The sequence below is a fragment of the Chiloscyllium plagiosum genome, chromosome 32 (assembly GCF_004010195.1).
Source record: "Chiloscyllium plagiosum isolate BGI_BamShark_2017 chromosome 32, ASM401019v2, whole genome shotgun sequence".
In the NCBI taxonomy this organism is placed as follows: Eukaryota; Metazoa; Chordata; class Chondrichthyes; order Orectolobiformes; family Hemiscylliidae; genus Chiloscyllium; species Chiloscyllium plagiosum.
This window is the reverse complement of record NC_057741.1, coordinates 31,418,871-31,433,734: the sequence shown is the minus strand read 5'-3', so window position 1 is coordinate 31,433,734 and position 14,864 is coordinate 31,418,871. Positions and strand designations below refer to the sequence as shown.

Below are 14,864 nucleotides of genomic sequence, written 5' to 3'. Positions count from 1 at the left end.
CATAAGGACACCGGCAATTGAGATATGAAAATGGTGGACATTGACAGATAGAGAGTGAGTTGTTGATGGCCATGACTGTTGGAGGTTGGATGTTTGAAAAGAGCATTATAAGAGGTGAGTGGAAATGAGAAGCTCAGTTGTCCAAGAGAAAACAGAGTGCATCAAATCCCTACACACAGTCTTTGTCTATAGCTAATGCAGTAGAGACTGCAGTACCAGAGAATAGTTCCTGAGCCACACCAGGCAATACATAAACTTGATAACCACCATGGAGCAAGCCATTTTGTCAGCTAGAAAGATGCCACTAATAATCACAATTTAATGCAAGTCAGTTAACATATTATATTGATCAGGCAAAAGTGAGGACTGTAGGTGCTGGAGATCAGAATCTAGATTAGTGTGGTGCTGGAAAAGCACGCAGGTCAGGCAGCATCCGAGGAGCAGGAAAATCGATGTTTCGGTCTTTTCCAGCACCACTCTAATCTATATTATATTGATCAGACTAGAATGGATTTAATCAAAATTGGGCAACAATGAAATCCTTCAAAAGAAAGGTTAAATAACAGAATAGTTACTAAACAACAGGCACATTGTTTAGATATGATATCTTCTTGCATCAATCAGACCCTAAGGTAATTTCTTAATCTTGGTTTCTTGGTGACACACAAATGTCATTTTCATAATTTGCATATATGTTGCAAGGATTTCCTTGCTGGGAAGTCACACCACAGTAAAGCTTTGTCTCCCAATGTATATCGAGTTACCAACTCTACAAGGTGGCTTGGAGTCTCCAGGAATTGAAGAGCTGTCTCCAGGCCACTAGATCCTTGGAGAAAATCACAGGGACATTAGATAGGATGTTTTGTTTGGTAATAATCTTTTACAATCTTCTTCACCAGCCATAAAAAATGTTTAGAAATGGGAAGAATGTGCAATTTTGGCTGTGCTGTTCAATTAAGTAATGTATACCCGTGCAACTTTTATTACTATGACAAAGAATGTAAATAGGTAAGAATTCTTGTCAGAAGGACAGCCATCTGTGAAGGGTTTAAAGGGCTATATTGCGCATATTTTAATGTTTATCTCTGTGCATATACAGGGGTATAATTCTGGACTGGTCATTGAGAGACTCAGACTTTGCTTCAGTTGAATTCTCAGTTTAAAACTCTGCTATCTTGGCAGCTGTGGGCACTGTCTATTTTGAATAAATTGTAGGTCTGCAGAATGTGCCCCCCCCCAAATTGAGACACCTTCAAGGTCTCCCAACCCTTGCAGCAGTGCCTCCCCTCCTCTGCCCAGCCAGACCACCAGCTCTCTGGTGCCTGGGTTTGTTCTCATGCCCAGTGGTGGGGCCTATTTGCCATCCTTAACACGCTAGCCCAATTGGCTGTATAGCTGGATTGCGATGCAGAATGATGCCAAGAGCATGGGTTTAATTCCCACACCAGCTGAGATTACTATGACGTTTTTCCTTCTCAACCTCACTCCCCTGCTTGTTGGTGGGTGGTGGTGGTGGTGGGGGGGGGGGGGGTGGTGATGGGGGGGCGTGAGGTATGTTGTGATCCTCAGGTTAAACCACCACTTTCTCTAAAGACAGAGCGGTTCCCTGGTGACTTTACCTTCAGTTACAAGAGGTGCCTCCAGGGAAGGTCAGACACTGTGTGGTGTACTGAGGCGTGTATTCTGTAAAGCTTCACAATGTCACCACACTTCAAACAGCATCTCCCAAACAATATGAGGGGGGAGCCACTCAGCATCAGGAAGTGACCCATCTGGTTCACTGATGTCCTATAGGGAAGGAAATTGCCATCCTCATCTAGCCTGGACTACATTTGATTCCAGACCCACAGGATCACGGTTGACTCTTAACTATCCTGAATGGGTAATGAATGCCAGCCTAGTCAGAGATGCCCACATCCCACGAATGAATATTAAAAATAAGTGTTGAAAACATGGCCACCAGAAATCTGCTTTTTCTTTCTCTCCACATTTCTGCTGACAGAATGGCTGAGCATTGAGCATTTGTCTTTTTTATTTCATTCTGACTTCCAGCACCTTTTAATTTTTTTGGATTCTTAAAAAAAATGAAATTAGAAGACAACAGTCCCTTTAAATCATAGTAGTTCCATGTCCATTGTTAGTAACAAATGAATGCACATGGTTCAGGAGTCATGTCCAGATATTGCACCCACATGATCAACTTATGATCATTACATATCATTTTAACACACACTGGGCATGTGGCTTTTGTAATAGTGAGAATGTTAATTGATTCCACTCCAAGCCGATTATAGGACGTGTTAAATGTCTCATGTCCGTTTGTCAACAGCTATGTTGCTGGTTTTCGCTTTCATTCTCAATAATCCTCAACAAAATCAAAAAATTGTATTTTTTCACAAATTTCATTCCAAGATTCTATCTATTTTTAAAGCAAAATTTCCCTGATGCACTCTGTTCACTGCTACACTGTCAGTGGGTCTATGTGAGATTACTTTATACCGTATTATTTGTTACTTGCATTAAAGTTTCTTTTTTCTCCATTAAATGTATAAGTTTTTATTCATCCACAGGATGCGAGGATCACTGGCAAGGCCAGAATTTATTTACTTCCCATCACTAATAGTCCTTGAGAAGGACCGAGGGAGTTTCTTCTTTGAATTGTGCAGTTCAGATAGACAATTAAATACCATAGGAATCTGACACAACTAAATGGCTTGTGAGGCTTTTTCACAGGTCAAATAAGAGCCAGACTGGATTAGAAGAGCAAGTGCTCTTCCTTAAAGGGCATTTGTGAACCTAATCAGGTTTTATCACAATCCAGTATTGTTTTTCTATTTGTTAACCAGATGTGGCCTTGGCTGGCTGTAGAGTCACTGGACTTGAAACATTACCCCTGCATACTTCCCACAGATGCATGCCAGATCTGCTGACTTCTCTGTTTTTGTTTCAGATTTCTAGCATCCTGATTGTTTGTTTTATTTGTTACCCATTCCTAATTACCTTGAGCAGCTTCATGCCTTCAGGATCATCGAATCATACAGTAGTGAAGGGACCCTTTGACCCACTGAGTCTGTATTGTATCAAATGTGTTACTGGCTTTTTATTTCAGATTTACTTCATTGATAGATTTATGTTCACCAAGTGTCATAGAAGGATTCAAAAGTCTCTCTATAATTTTAATCCATATCTCGAATTGGAGTCTAGCCCCATAATCGCTACATTACTAATTACTTTCTTTCTATTCCATTGTCCATGCTTTATGATTTTATGAATTGATTTTACAATTAATCAGTAGAAAACTTTGGATCTTCACTCTGAATCTACATTCCATTTATATTCTGAACTTTTGAAAATATTCTTGTAGCCCAAAGAAAAAAAATAAATTTGTGGTATTATGACTTTCCCCAGACATGTGGCTATAAGGAAACTGAAACCCTTTTAGAAATTATACATTCTCAAGGCATGGGCATCACTGACAAGGTCACATATTGAACCTCGCTGATATGGCAAGGGAATTGGGAGTGCCAGGATATTCCCACATCTTGTCCTTCTGAGGGGTACAGACCACAAGTTGGGTTATGCCTTCGCACTACGTATGGTGAGCTGCTGTGCCTGGTCTAACGTTGCACATAGCTAAACATTCTTACCAGAACTTAAGCTTACAGCTGATACCCTGAAAAGGTCACATGACACTTTTCAAACTATGTCAGGGAAATGCTCCAAGCTGTCTTGGCTGGCTTATCTTTTTATCCCTAAACCAAAATCATTTAAAAAAAATGTTTGAATGTTTTCATCTTGCTGTTGCATCTCTTGATCATTCCAATATTTTCCTGACCGATCTTCCATTTAATACCCTCTGTCAATTTCAGATCATCAAAGACCTTTGCTGCACCTTGTTTATCCATCACTCTTGCTTTGCCTGACCGGAATTAACTTGCAATAATTAACAACTCAAATCTCCATCCTCGTGTTTCAATCCTTTCATGGCACTTTTGTGATTTTCTATATCATCTGGTTCTGCCAGCCCCTGAACTCTGTCCCTCAGGAACTGACTATATGACTGTCCATTCCTTCATTCCACACAATGCTGTCTGTGCGGGCAACTACCAAGAGCTCATTCTCTGGAGTTCCCTCCCAATATCCCTCCAGCATCTTCACCTTCTTTAAAACCCACTTAAAATCTGCCCCCCACTCCTAAAATATGTAAATTTTTCTTGGCATGCGCCATGGGATAGTTTCCTGCATTAAGAGTGCTATATAAACACAAGTTCATGTTGCTTGTGCTGATGTGAACCTATCCTGCGAATGTGACAGTGTATCTGTGTGGCAGTGTATACTTAGACTAAGGAGATGTTTGTGTGAGTGCATGTGACAATGAAATGATACAGCTGTTGCTGGATAAGTGCAAGAAGATTAACCCAGCAAGTTTACGTCCTGTAAACCTGCACCACAAGAAAGCTTGTGATGAAAATTCAATCCCAAGAATTCAGATCCCATGCCGGATTTGTGGAAACAACACTCTATATTCTGCATTCAGATTATCTCTCACTCCACACATAGGAGCATATTACATCACAGACAATCAGTGTGTCACTCTTTATATTTAGATATTATGTGATTTATTTTCCACAGTGGTTGCTGGAAACGGTCACCAGGCTTAATGAGTGTGGTAGCTGGCTGCAATTTGATCAAATAGCACCTTTCGAAATCTAATGTAGTATGGCTCAGTGCTGAAATGGTGTCGCCTGGCCCACATTCAGACCCCTGTCACTGCACAATCATTAAGAGCTACAGTAAACACTGACAGATAAAGGCTCTGTTTAAAGCCTTGACAGCTTTTACGAAGGAACAGACAAATTGAACAGCACCAGAATCTGGTTAATCATACGTGGCACCCTCATGACTAAGCACTTTTCAATAACTCCCTAGCACCCTACACTTCTAGTCTCCTGGGAGATGCAAAGACCCAGGAATTCCCAGGGCTATGGAACCCTGGAAAATGTCTCTCTAGCTCCCCCATGTGCTCAAGAATGTGAAAACCTCCTATTCTTCGAAGCCACGGTCTTGTGTACTACGATGTCAGCCCCTGTCTAGGATTGATCCAGGTCCCTAGTGAAGGTGATGCAAAGCATCAGGGCCCAACACATGATGTTCACTGCACTTGCTATTCCTGCATTACAACATTTGCCATATAATCTAAAAGGTCACCTGTAGCAAGAACAAATATGGGAACTAGCAGTTGGACTGGTAATATTGAGAAAATAATAGCTCAGACAGACTGGTGGCTTAGTGGTTAGCAATGCTACCTTACAGTGTCAGGGACCTGGGTTTGAATTCCAGCCTCAGGCTGTGTGGAGATTGTACATTCATCTTATGCATCTGTGGGTTTCCTCCAAGTGCTCTGGTTTGCTTCCACAGTCCAAAGATGTGCTGGTTAGATAGACTGGCTATGGGAAATTGTCCAGGGGCATGTACGTTAGGCACATTAGTTAGGGGAATAGGTCTGGGTGTGTTACTCTTCAGAGGGTTGATGTGGACTTTTGGGCCAAATAGTCTGTTTCCACACTGTAGGGATTCTATGATTCAGAAGTTCAAGGCAGCACAATTGAAAGAAAAACAAGATACACTTCTGACTACAACTAATAAGATTGGACAATAAATAAATTTAACCCAGCAGAAACACATCTGAACTTTATAATTAAAATCCTGGAGTTCTGGCAATTGTTAAACAGCCAGAAAGAAAGCAGACTGTGATTGTTTCAGTGGGTAACACTTGCAAGGTGGCTCAGTGGTTAGCACTGCTGTGTCAGAGCACCAGAGACTCAGGTTTGAGATCCCCCGTCCTCAGGTAACTGTCTGTTTGTAGATTGCATATTTTCCCCGTGTCTGCATAGGTTTCTCCAGTTTTCTCCCACAATCTAAAGATGTGAAGATTAGGTGGATTGGCCAGAGGAATTGCAGGGTTATAGGGATTGGGTGGGATGACTTTTGAAGGTCGAACGGCTGAAACGGTTTTGATATAACTACATATTCAAGCTTATTTCTCCTTTTAAAATTTCTGATTAGTCTAATTTACTGTCTGAAGGCACTAAATGAATCCTTGGTGTGGCACTTATACAAAGGTTATGCCACAGAATATGGTCATTCGGCCTGTCATGTCTGTGCTATTCTCTGTAAGAGCAACTCATTTAGTCTTACCCTCCTGCTCTTTTCCTATGGCCCTGCAAATCTTTTTTGCTCAGATCCAAATCCTTTGTGCAAGCTAATGCATTCCTTGCTGCGCAAAAAGACTTTTTCTTACATTCCCTATGCTTCTTTTGGTAATATTGCTTGAGCATCAATATTCTGCTAATGCAACCTTCTCCATGCATGAGCGCTGACAGTATCTGCAGACTGATCATAAGGAATCAGACCCAGTCCACCTGACGCCTCACTCAGATGCATCTCCAGAAGGAGACCACTAGGTAGTGATCAAGAGCAAAGTCCATAAACCAGTTTAGTCACCCTCTTGCTGATGATTCTGAATCAGCTAGCTCAGGAGATCCATAGAATCCCTACAGTGTGAAAACAGGCCATTCAGCCCAAAAGAGTCTACACCAACCCTCCAAAGAGCATCTCAGCTAGATCCACCCCAACTACCCTATCCCTTGCATTTCCCACAGCAACCCACCCAACCTAACATCTCTGGACATTACAGTGCAATTTAGCATTGCCAATCCACTTAACTTACACATCTTTGGACTTTGAGAGGAAACCAGAGCACCTGGAGGAAACCCACGCATACATGAGGAGAAGGTACAAACACCACACAGCCAGTCTCTTAAGGGTGGAAATGAACCCAGGGTCCTCGCACTGTGAGGCAGCAGTGCTAACCATTGTGCCACCCTAATACTGTGGAGATACCGATGTTGGACTGGGGTGGACAAAGTTAAAAATCAGGATTACAGTGGTGCTGAAAAAGCACAGCAGGTCAGACAGCATTCAAGGTAGCAGGAAAATTGACATTTCAGGCAAAAGCCCTTCATCAGGAAACCATCTAGACTCTGATCGCCAGCATCTGCAGTCCTTACTTTTGCAAAGTTAAAAATCACACAACATCAGGTTATAGTCCAACAGGTTTATTTGGAAGTACAAGTTTTCAGAGCTCCAAAAGCTTGTGCCCTCAATATTGCAATCAAACCTGACCATTTCCGTTCAATTCAGTTCAGTTCAGTGTCCCATCTCCTTAATCACTTGAGGGAGATCTCTATGTGGGATTGCTCATCAGACTGGCTACAATGACGCCATGACCCTGAACAGCCAAAGGGCATTTCAGCCTGTCTGCCTCTTTTCTGTCGCTACATCCCAGCTCCTGTCCCTGGAGTAGGAGCATGTGGTGCCCAAGTGGGCACCAGAGTGACTGGAGTGAATTATCACCCTCCATGAATGTAATTTAGTTTGAATTATCAAGTTTCCATTAAAGATTTGTTCTTTGTTATGATAAGTTAGTAGTGTCAAATGGAGCAATTAACTGTTCAGACTGCTGAAAATTATGACTGAGGTAGTTTTTTTTGTTAGATATGAGTGTTGAGGCATTTGCAGCCCCAGCGTATAAATGAAGAAGTTGTACAAATCAGCCACCGTCTCCCTGAGTGAACGCTGGAACAAGCTTAAAATGCTGGGTGGCTTAATCATACCTCGGTTGCTATGTTCCAAATGGTTCAACACTCAATTTATATTCTAAGGTTTGCCTCAGGTCCCATGGAAACACTGTCAGTGAAATACCATGGATCAAAGCTGAATAATGGAAGCTGTAATGTTGCGTTTATAAAGTTCTTTTGACAAAAAAATGCAAACATACAAAACAATACTCAGTGCCTAAGCGTGTCCAACCATTCTATAAGATTGCAGCTAATCTGACTCCAACATGAGGGCAGAGCGGTGGATGTGATCGAAATGGACTTCAGTAAGGCGTTTGACAAGGTTCCCCATGGGAGACTGGTTAGCAAGGTTAGATCTCACGGAATTCAGGGAGAACTAGCCATATGGATACTAACTGGCTCAAAGATAGAATCATAGAATCCGTACAGTGTGGAATCAGGTCCTTCGGCCCTACAAGTTCACACCAATCCTCCAAAGAGTATCCCATCCAAACCCATTCCCCTATATTAACCCCTAACCTACATATCCCTGAAAACTATGGGCAGTTTAGTATGGCCAATTCACCTATCCTGCACATCTTTGGATTGTGGGAGGAAACCCACACAGACATGGGGAGAATATGCAAAGTCCACACAATCAATTGCCTGAGGCTATAATCAAACCCAGGTCCTTGGCGGTGTGAGGCCTCAGTGCTAACCACTGAGCCACCATGCCACCCCAAGACAGAGAGTGGTGGTGGACAGTTGTTTTTCAGACTGGAGGCCTGTGATCAGTGGAGTGCCAGAAGGATTGGTGCTGGGTCCACTACTTTTCATCATTTATACAAATGATTTGGATATGAACATAGTCAATATAGTTAGTAAGTTTGCAGATGACAGCAAAATCAGAGGTTTGGTGGACAGTGAAGAAGGTTACCTCAGATTACAATGAGACCTTGATCAGATGGGCCAATGGCCTGAGGAGTGGCAGATGGAGTTTAATTTAAATAAATGCAAGGTGCTGCATTTTGGGAAAGCAAACCTTAGCAGGACTTATAATGGTAAGGTCCTCAGGAGTATTGTTGAACAAAGGGACCTTGGAGTGCAGGTTTATGGAGGAAGGTTTAGATTAGATTCCCTATAGTGTGCAAACAGGCCCTTCAGCTCAACAAGTCCACACTGACCTTCTGAAGAGTAACCCACCCAGACCACCTTCCCTCTGACTAATGCACTTAACACTATGAGCAATTTAACATGGCCAATTCACCAGCACATCTTTGGACAGTGGGAGGAAACCCATGCAGACACGGGGAGAAAACCCATGCAGACACGGGGAGAATGTGCAAACTCCACACAGACACCAGAGGCTGGAATTGAACCTGGGACCCTGGTGCTGAGAGGCAGCAGTGCCAACCACTGTGCCGCCCCAGTTTCATAGCTCCTTGAAGGTAGAGTTGCAGATAGAGAGAATGGTGAAGGCAGCGTTTGGTATGCTTTCCTTCATTGATCAGACCATTGAGTATAGGAGTTGGGAGGTCATGTTGCAACTGTCCAGGACGTTAGTTAGGCCACTTTTGGAATATTCCACGTAATTCTGGTTTCCTTCCTATCGGAAAGATGTTGTGAAACTTGAAAGGGTTCAGAAAAGATTTATAAGGATGTTGCCAGTGTTGGAGGATTTGTGCTATAGGCAGAAGCTGAACAGGCTGGGGCTGTTTTCCCTGGAGTGTCGGAGGCTGAGGGGTGACCTTTCAAGGTTTATAAAATCATGAGGGGCATGGATACGATAAATAGACAAACTCTTTCCCTGACTGGGGGAATCCAAAACTAGAGGGCATAGGTTTACGGTGAGAGGGGAAAGATATAAAAGGGACCTGAAGGGCAACCTTTTCACGCAGAGGGTGTTGCGTGTATGGAATGTGCTGCCAGAGGAAGTGATGGAGGCTGGTACAATTGCAACATTTAAAAGGCACCTGGATGGGTATATGAATAGGAAGGCTTGAGAGGATATGGGTCAAGATTAGAGTGGTACTGGAAAAGCACAGCAGGTCAGGCAGCATCCGAGGAGCAGGAGAGTCGACGTTTCAGGCATAAGCCCTTCATCAGGATGTTTCAGTGCTGCAGATCGTGACATTCCTACCTAATCCAATAACTTTTTGCCCTTATCAATAATTTCTCTTTGCCTTATAAACAGTAAAAGGCTTTTCGTGAAGATCTGTAAAAGACTTTTCTTTTTTGAAGGAAGTAATTTCCAATGATTCATAACCCTTGGAGATTGTTTTTAAAATTTCTTCATTTGTTTGTAGAACGTGGGCATTGCTGGCTGGGCCAATGTTTATTATCCACCCCTAATTGCCCAGAGGGCAGTTAAAGGTCAACTACATTGCTCTGGGTCTGGATTCACATGAAGACCAGTCCAGGTAAGGATGCCAGATTTCTTTTCATAAATGTGACCAAGATGGGTTTTACAACAACCAACAAGTGGGGTACATAGTTGCAATATTCCAAACTTTAAGTGAATTGAAATTTCATCATGTTCCAAATGGAAATTGAACCCATGACCACAGAACAGTAGCCTGGGGTCCTGGATGACTACTCCAGTGATATTGTCACTATGTTACCACCTTGCCTCGTCTCCTCTTGATCTTAAATGGATGATCCCTTATTTTAAAAGAATGATCCCTATTTCTAGGTTCTCCTACAAGGACATGTCATGGTTGGCACTTAATGGCAAAACTTAGCTGATTTTACCTCCTTTTTGAAGGAACATGTTCATGGAATACAGAGCATTTCTGGGGATTGTTATGGTGTCAGAGGTGCAGCCTTTAAAATGAGATGTTAAAATGAGTTACTGTCTGCCTGCTCCAGTGAATATAAAAGATCCCTAGTGATCCTCAGGAGTATGGCAATGTCTACTAATATTCAGAAGAGCACTGGCTCTGCAGTGGAAACTATAGCTAATCTCAATGCCGTTCTTAGGATCTCCAGGTGTGAAAACTGGCTGCCATTTTTCCCCATGTGTTAAAAATTAAGAAATTTTTTTTGTTTTTAAACATAGAGTTGTTCGTGTATGGAATGAATTTCCAGAGGAAGTGGTGGATGTGGGTATAGTTACAACATTGGAAAGGCATTTAGATAAGTACATGAAACAAAATGTTGGGAGGGATATGGGCCAAGCTCAGGCAGGTGGGACTAGTTTAATTTGGGATTATGGTTGGCATGGACTGGTTGGACCAAAGGGTTCATTTTGGTGCCGAATGACTCTATAAATACCCACTGTGATAAAGCACATTGGGACTCAATAAAAACATGATGCAAGTTCCAGGGTGATTTGTACAGGGTAGAAAAAGAATATTAACAGGGTATGACTTTAATTCCTTTTTAATACCAGTGCAGTTCACCAACTGGAGACATCTCCACTGAAAGTAATATACACAAGACAAAACATGTAAAAAAAAAGGTCCATGTGACACAGAATTAAAACCTCCCTTGTCTTTAACATCACAGTAAACTGGTCTCTCACTCAACTTTCAAGATTTGTTTTGAGAAGTGCAAAATGTTTTTGGCCAATTGAGAACTCAGTTACTAAAATTTCAGGGTAAGTTTTCTGTCTGCTATCTGAGAAAACCACAGAATGGGTTAAGAAAGAAGGCATCTGCCATTGTAATGAGCAGCACACAAGAAGTAACCAGCCCCTACAAACAGACACTGCATTACTTGATAAGCAAGATCATCGTCAGTGGGCTTAAATCAGCCAGGTCTGCTTCAGAACACATTTGATCAGGAAACTGACCCGATTCACCAACAATCTGTTTAGAACAGACATATCTTTATATAAAAATGACTGACAGGAAATTAATTGTTAAAAATGTCAACCTTTAAAACTAATGAATTCTTTGCATTAGACAACAGGATCTCTCAGTTCCCATGTGCTAAAGTCTCCATGTTTAACGCTTTATTTCTGCAGCTTGTAGGTTGAACCCACTCAGAATGAGAAAGGCCCTCCCTCACCACCAAATATTGGATACATTTTAGGAAGCCTTTTGGGACAAGAGAGAATTATGATCTCAGAAACCAATAACATTCTAACAGGAATGGCCAGGGTAAACAAGAATGATGTTCCCAATGACAGGGGTGTCCAGAACGAGGGGTCACAGTGTAAGGATACACAGAAGGCCATTAAGGACTGAGATGAGGCATAACTCAAAGAGAGCTGTCAGCTTGTGGAATTCTCTGCCACAGAAAGGAGTTGAGGCCAAAACATTGAATATTTTTAAGGAAATTATATAGTTCTCAGGGCTAAAGGGTTCAAAGGGGATGGGGAGAAATCGGGAACAGGATACGGAGTTGGATGATCAGCTACAATCATCTTGAATGGGAGAGAAGGCATTAAGGGCTGAATGGCCTACTCCTGCTCCAGGTTTCTGTTTCTACGTACTCTATCATTGCTCACAAAAAAAACCTTTGGAAGAAAACCAGGAAGAGACATCTGTGTACAAGGGCACATCCATGGTGTAACTTTGCTGGTCTCCTTGGCAATGACGAGGTGCCTGCATTTCAATGCAGAAACACAGAGAAGCACACCCATTCGGGGCAGGTTAACATTCACTTTTTAAGTTTTTTCTGAGCTGCCTTCTTCTTTACCATCTGGAGCCGTTTCATAGCATTAAGCTGTGACTCTTGAGAGGTTGGCAACTTAACAAGAGAAGGGTTACCAACTTCAGTGGGTGTCTTGGCACCATTGTTACTGCCAGTAGCAGCGGAGGTGCCCCCTCCATTCCCACCACTCGACTGGTTGCCACTGTTGCCTGTCCCAGTTAGGCCCACCTTGCTAACATTGTCGCTGCTGGATGATCGGTTGAGACTTGGTTTCCCCAGAGTTAGGGGAGGGGGTGGCTTTATAGCTCCAGAGCTGGAGCTAATGGCTGTGGTCATTTTTGACCCCAGTCCTGCTTTGGATGTTGCCAGTCCAGAGAGACCCACTGCTTTTTGATTTGTGGCCGATGCTGTGGGCTTTCCACTGGTGCTTTGCACAGACGATCCCAGTTTAGCTGTCGAGGGTGCTGCAGTGGATGTTTTTGCTCCAAAGGCAGCCCATCCTGTAAGTCCACTAACAGAAGACGAGGAGGTGTTTGAACTGGAGGAATTGCCAGAAGCAGATGAAGATGCCTGCAAAACAGAAAGAACAGAAGAATGACCTCTCGCGTCCATCACTCAACCTCAGACTTCCTTTTCGTCCTTTTCCCCACCCACCCATAGCTCAGAAGCCATTCCGTTTCTAACTTTCCCCAGTTCTGATGAAAGGTTGTTGGACCGGAAATGTTAACTCAGTTCTCTCCATCCTCGGCACTCCCTCTCCGACATGACCATCCTCGGCCTCTTCCACTGCCACAACGAACCAAACTGCAAATTGGAGGAATAACACCTCACCTTCCGCCCAGGACAGCCTACAGCCCGAACACAGAGTTCGCCAATTTCAAATAACCTTCCATCCCATTGCCCGACTTCCTTCCCAGCCCCTCCCCCCGCCTTCCACTCCTCCCTGCCACCAACTGGATTCATTCCTCCCATTTACCAACCAGGTCGTACCCTCTACCTGTCTTCACCTATCCCCACTTCACCACCCTGCCCACCCTCCCCCTTTAATCTGCAGCACCCCCAGTCCTGAAGAAGAGTTACACCCAAAACCTTGACTTTTTCACCTTCTGATGCTGCCTGGCTTGTTGTGTTTTTCCAGCCTCCTGCCTGCCTATTTTGGATTCCAGAAGCTGCAGTTTTTTTGTCTCTCTCCGCAAATGCTGACAGACCTGTTTAGTTTTGCCTTTACTTTAAACTTCCAGCATCTGCAGTTTTCTGCTTTTCAAAGAGTTTTAGACACCTAAGAAAAAGACTAAATCCATATTTCCATTCATCTTTAACTACTGATTTTTGTTTCCTGTTCAGGATTCACCTACTAGGGCCGAAGGGCCTGTTCCTGGGCTGTAAATTTTCTTTGTTCTTTTCTTAATCTGCTTCATTTGAAACAAACCTCAAAGTCCACAGAATTCACACAAGCTGTAGTTCAGAAATAAATACAAACCAGTTCTACTTCAAAAGGATGAGCCTTACCCTGATGGCTACAGTTTTAGTGATTTCACTGCTATGGATTTGAACTCTGGCAAGAGGAATGAATATTTCATGGGTATGGTGGCAATGTCCCTACCTCTGGACTAGAAGGTCCAGTTTGAAACCCCACCTGCTCCAGAGGTGTGTCATAACATCTCTGAACAGGTTCATTAAAAACAGTGCACAGACTTAGAGGAAACACTGTCACCTCCAAGTCACAAAACTTTGGCTTCAAACTCTACTCCAGGATCTGAGTGCAAAAACTGAGACTGATATTCCAGTGTAGTACGTGGGGCACAGCACTGATGGTGATGACATACTGAGGCCCTTTCTGCTACTCAGCTGGATGGAAAAGAATAGAAGAGCCATCTCAGTGTCCTGCCCAATATTTATGCATCAAACAACATCACAATAAGAAATATCAGCTTATTGTCACGCTGAGATTTAGAGGAATTTGCTGTATATTTTGGGCCTTTTGCTTCCTATGTTACAACAGTGATTATGTTGCATTGACTGTACAGTGCTTTGACATGTCCCGTGGTTGTGAAGTGTGCCATAAAAATGCAAGTTTCTCTATTTGACTGTCACAAGTGATCCTAGAATTGCAGGATGGACTTTAACATTGTAAATGATATATAAAAAGGAAGAAACATTTCCTATTAGTATACAGTTATATAAAGATTGTTTGCTTTTGGTGTTTCTTTACTAATTTTTAAAATGAACAATAATGATACTTTCAAATGCTTGTACAAAAACAAGTGGAGAAACACTTGAGGTAGCAGAAAAAGCAGGGTGAGACAGGAGATTGGTTCTGGATTGCTTGAGCAAAAGGCTGGCAGAGACATAGTGGATAGATGATCCCCTTCCATTTAATGCAGCTAGCAACATCAGATAGAATCCAGACCAACATTCTAAATATCATAACAGGGATTATAAACAGTTCAGAAAAACCCAATTACATGCCTCTGGATTAGTGGTGCTGGAAGAACACAGCAGTTCAGGCAGCATCCAAGGAACAGCGAAATCGACATTTCGGGCAAAAACCCTTCATCAGGAATAAAGGCAGAGAGCCTGAGGGTGGAGAGATAAGCTAGAGGAGGGTGGGGGTGGGGAGAAAGTAGCATAGAGTACAATAGGTGA

The 14,864-nt window shown here is 42.7% G+C and overlaps 1 protein-coding gene across 1 annotated transcript in view; it reads right to left on the bottom strand.

Annotated features, from left to right (window-relative positions):
• Positions 1 to 10,984: 10,984 nt before the first annotated feature.
• ints12 (integrator complex subunit 12) overlaps positions 10,985 to 14,864 on the bottom strand; it is a 14,944-nt gene continuing 11,064 nt past the window's right edge. Inside the window, exon 6 of the mRNA XM_043674351.1 lies at positions 10,985 to 12,788. Within this exon, the coding sequence (XP_043530286.1) occupies positions 12,225 to 12,788 (564 nt within the window). The 3' untranslated portion in view covers positions 10,985 to 12,224. The remainder of the gene's footprint in view (positions 12,789 to 14,864) is intronic.